The following is a 3,523-nucleotide window of genomic DNA, read 5'->3' on the forward strand; positions in this document are numbered from 1 at the left end:
ATTCTATCAGGTTACCCATCAACCACATAACAACCACATGCCTCCATTCTATCAGGTTACCTGTCAACCACATTACAACCACATGCCTCCATTCTATCAGGTTACCTGTCAACCACATTACAACCACATGCCTCCATTCTATCAGGTTACCTGTCAACCACATTACAACCACATGCCTCCATTCTATCAGGTTACCTGTCAACCACATTACAACCACATGCCTCCATTCTATCAGGTTACCCATCAACCACATAACAAGACCTGCCTCTCTTCCATTTGGTTACATGTCAACCACATAACAAGACCTGCCTCTCTTCCATCAGGTTACCTGTCAACCACATAACAAGACCTGCCTCTCTTCCATCAGGTTACCTGTCAACCACATAACAAGACCTGCCTCCCTTCTAGCAGGTTACCTATCAACCACATAACAAGACCTGCCTCCCATCAGGTTACCTGTCAACGACATAACAAGCCCTGCCTACCTTCTATCAGGTTACCTATCAACCACATAACAAGACCTGCCACCCTTCCAGCAGGTTACCTGTCAACCACATAACAAGACCTGCCTCCCTTCCAGCAGGTTACCTATCAACCACATAACAAGACCTGCCTCCCTTCCAGCAGGTTACCTGTCAACCACATGACAAGACCTGCCTCCCTTCCATCAGGTTACCTGTCAACCACATAACAAGACCTGCCTCCCTTCCAGCAGGTTACCTATCAACCACATAACAAGCCCTGCCTCTGCTACTTATTACCCATTAACACCAATAAAAACTACAGAGGACAGTGCTACTATGGGCTAAAGGCTAACCCATAAATACTACTCCCTTTTATGAGGAAACCCACACACACACACACACACACACACACACACACACACACGCACACACACACACACACACACCCTCGCTGTAAACATGGCCGGTGTCGAGTCCACACCTGATTGGCTGGCCCTGGCGTATGATGTCATGGCTTCAATGGGTCTGACCATGCTGCAATAAAATATATAAAGATAAGAGTGAACAACATCTCAACGGCAGAGAAAACGGGATATCTGTACCTAAGAAAATGCACACAGAGATACACACACAGAGAACGCACTGTGAGAAGCTTCGATTCCTGGATACGTAGACAAGGGAGAGGTGATCTGCTACAGGACTGAAGGAGAAAAGAAGGAGAGAGTAAGAGGAGAGAAGAAGAGAAGGAGAGAAAAGAACTGAAGGCAGGAGAGAAGAAGAGAGTGTGTGAGGGGTGAAAGAATGTGAGAAATAGTTACAACCAAGACGAGTGAGGGAGATATAAAAGGAAGAAGTTGGAGATACATAAGACCAAGAAAAAGAAGGAAATAATGAGTGAGGGAGTGAAAGTCTGAGATAGTGAAATAAAGAGCAAAATAAAGAGACTGAGAAAGGAGTGAAAGAGTCACAGCTGAAAAGTGAGGGTCTGAGAGAAGAGTAAGGAAAGTGATCAAGACGTCTGTGGAGTGAGTGACTGAGAACAAAGGCAAGTGAGAGAAAGAGGAGTGCCACCCTAATCCTCAGTGGGACTCAGCCAGTAGTGTGGTGCGATGGCGTCGTTTGCTCTGGAGCTAGTGGGTGTGATCCTGTCAGTGCTGGGCTGGATACTGAGCATAGTGAGCTGTGCTCTGCCCATGTGGAGGGTCACAGCTTTCATCGGAGCCAACATCATCACAGCCCAGGTCTACTGGGAAGGGTTATGGATGAGCTGTGTGTTCCAGAGCACGGGACAGATGCAGTGTAAGGTCTATGACTCCATGCTGGCCTTGCCCCAGGACCTGCAGGCCGCCAGGGCTCTCACCGTGGTCACCATCATCCTGGGGGTCATAGCTCTCCTCGTGGCTACCATTGGGGCTAAGTGCACCAACTGCATCGAGGAGGAGGGGGTGAAGGCCAAGGTGATGGTGTCTGCCGGAGTGGCCTTTATCCTGGCTTCGCTGACCCAGATGGTGCCTGTGTCCTGGTCGGCTCACACCATCATCCAGCAGTTCTACAACCCCATCATCCCCTCAGCACAGAAGATGGAGATCGGGGCGGCGCTGTACCTGGGCTGGGCCGCAGCCGCGCTGCTGCTGGTGGGGGGGGCTATCCTCTGCTGCAGCTGCCCTCCCCAGGAGGACAAACCCATTACGAGGTACTCAATCCCACCCCAGAGCCGGATGGTGTATTCTGCAACTCCACGGTCTGCAGCCCCCAGCTCCTACAACAGGAGAGACTACGTGTGAGAAAGGGGCGGCGGGGGGTTGGTATATGTGGGATTCTTATGTTAGAATATAAGGGATTGTTTCAAATGTTTGTTTAAATATACCAGGAGAATGGGCAAATTCTTTAACTCCTTCTTCCCTTCATGGAAAGGGAGATGTCTTGAGCTTAGGACGGTTTGAGGTGACCAGAACTCTGAATCAAGTTTACTCTTATTCCTCTGAGACCAAAAAAAAAAGCCCTTATACACTAATCAAAACAAAATTGTTTGTTGTTTTATACTGTCTGGTTTACTTTCAGTTGTCAGGGACTCAGTTGTCAGGGACTCAGTTGTCAGGGACTCAGTTGTCAGGGACTCAGTTGTCAGGGGCTCTATTGTTTATTTTAAGTGTTGTTCTGTCCATGAGCTGTTCTTGTCTATTGATGTTCTGTATTATGTCATGTTTTGTGTGGACTTCAGGAAGAGTAGCTGCTTCAGCCAGAGCTATGGGGATCTTAATAAAATACTAAATACTCATCATAACTGAGCACTACTATAGGCCACAATGCTCTTATTAACTAGAGCTATTGTAGACTTGCAATATACTGTATCTTGTCAATACAGGTGATTAAATAATAGATAATGTGATTTTAAAAAAGTCACGGCTTGCTAGACCACAACCAACTTGACCTAAAGCCAGCGGTGTAATTAAATAAAAAATACTTTAAAGTACTACTTAAGACGTTTTTTGGGGTATCTGTACTTAACTTTACTATTTTATATTTTTGAGAACTTTTACTTTTACTTCACTACATTCCTAAAAAAAATGATGTACTTTTTACTCCATACATTGTCCCTGACACCCAAAAGTACTCATTTTGAATGCTTAGCAGGACAGAAAAGGTCCCATTCAGGCACTTATCAAGAGAATATCCCTGGACATCTCTACTGCTTCTGATCTGGCGACTCACTTAACAAAAAGGCTTTGTTTCTGAATGATGTCTGAGTGTTGGATATGCCCCCGGCTATCCGCAAATTTAAAAAAACACGAACAATTGTTCCATCTGGTTTGCTTAATATAAGGAATTTGAAATTATTTATGCTTTTACTTTTACTTTTGATACATAAGAATATTTTAAACCAAATACTTTTAGACTTTTCCTCAAGTAGTATTTTACTGGGTGACTTTCACTTTTACTTCAGTCATTTTCTATTAAGGTATCTTTACTTTTACTCAAGTATGACAATTAGGTACATTTTCCACCACTGCCAAAAGCTGAACTAAATGTTTACATAATTTTTTGGGAACTGTTTTAGT

General features: G+C 44.8%; 1 protein-coding gene across 1 annotated transcript; it reads left to right on the top strand.

The window, feature by feature from the left end:
- Positions 1-1,018: 1,018 nt before the first annotated feature.
- LOC139552758 (claudin-4-like) lies at positions 1,019-2,962 on the top strand. The gene has a single exon (XM_071364795.1). The coding sequence runs from the start codon at positions 1,574-1,576 to the stop codon at positions 2,246-2,248; it is 675 nt and encodes a 224-aa protein (XP_071220896.1). The 5' UTR covers positions 1,019-1,573; the 3' UTR covers positions 2,249-2,962.
- Positions 2,963-3,523: the final 561 nt, after the last annotated feature.

This window comes from Salvelinus alpinus, chromosome 24 (assembly GCF_045679555.1).
Source record: "Salvelinus alpinus chromosome 24, SLU_Salpinus.1, whole genome shotgun sequence".
NCBI lineage: Eukaryota > Metazoa > Chordata > Actinopteri > Salmoniformes > Salmonidae > Salvelinus > Salvelinus alpinus.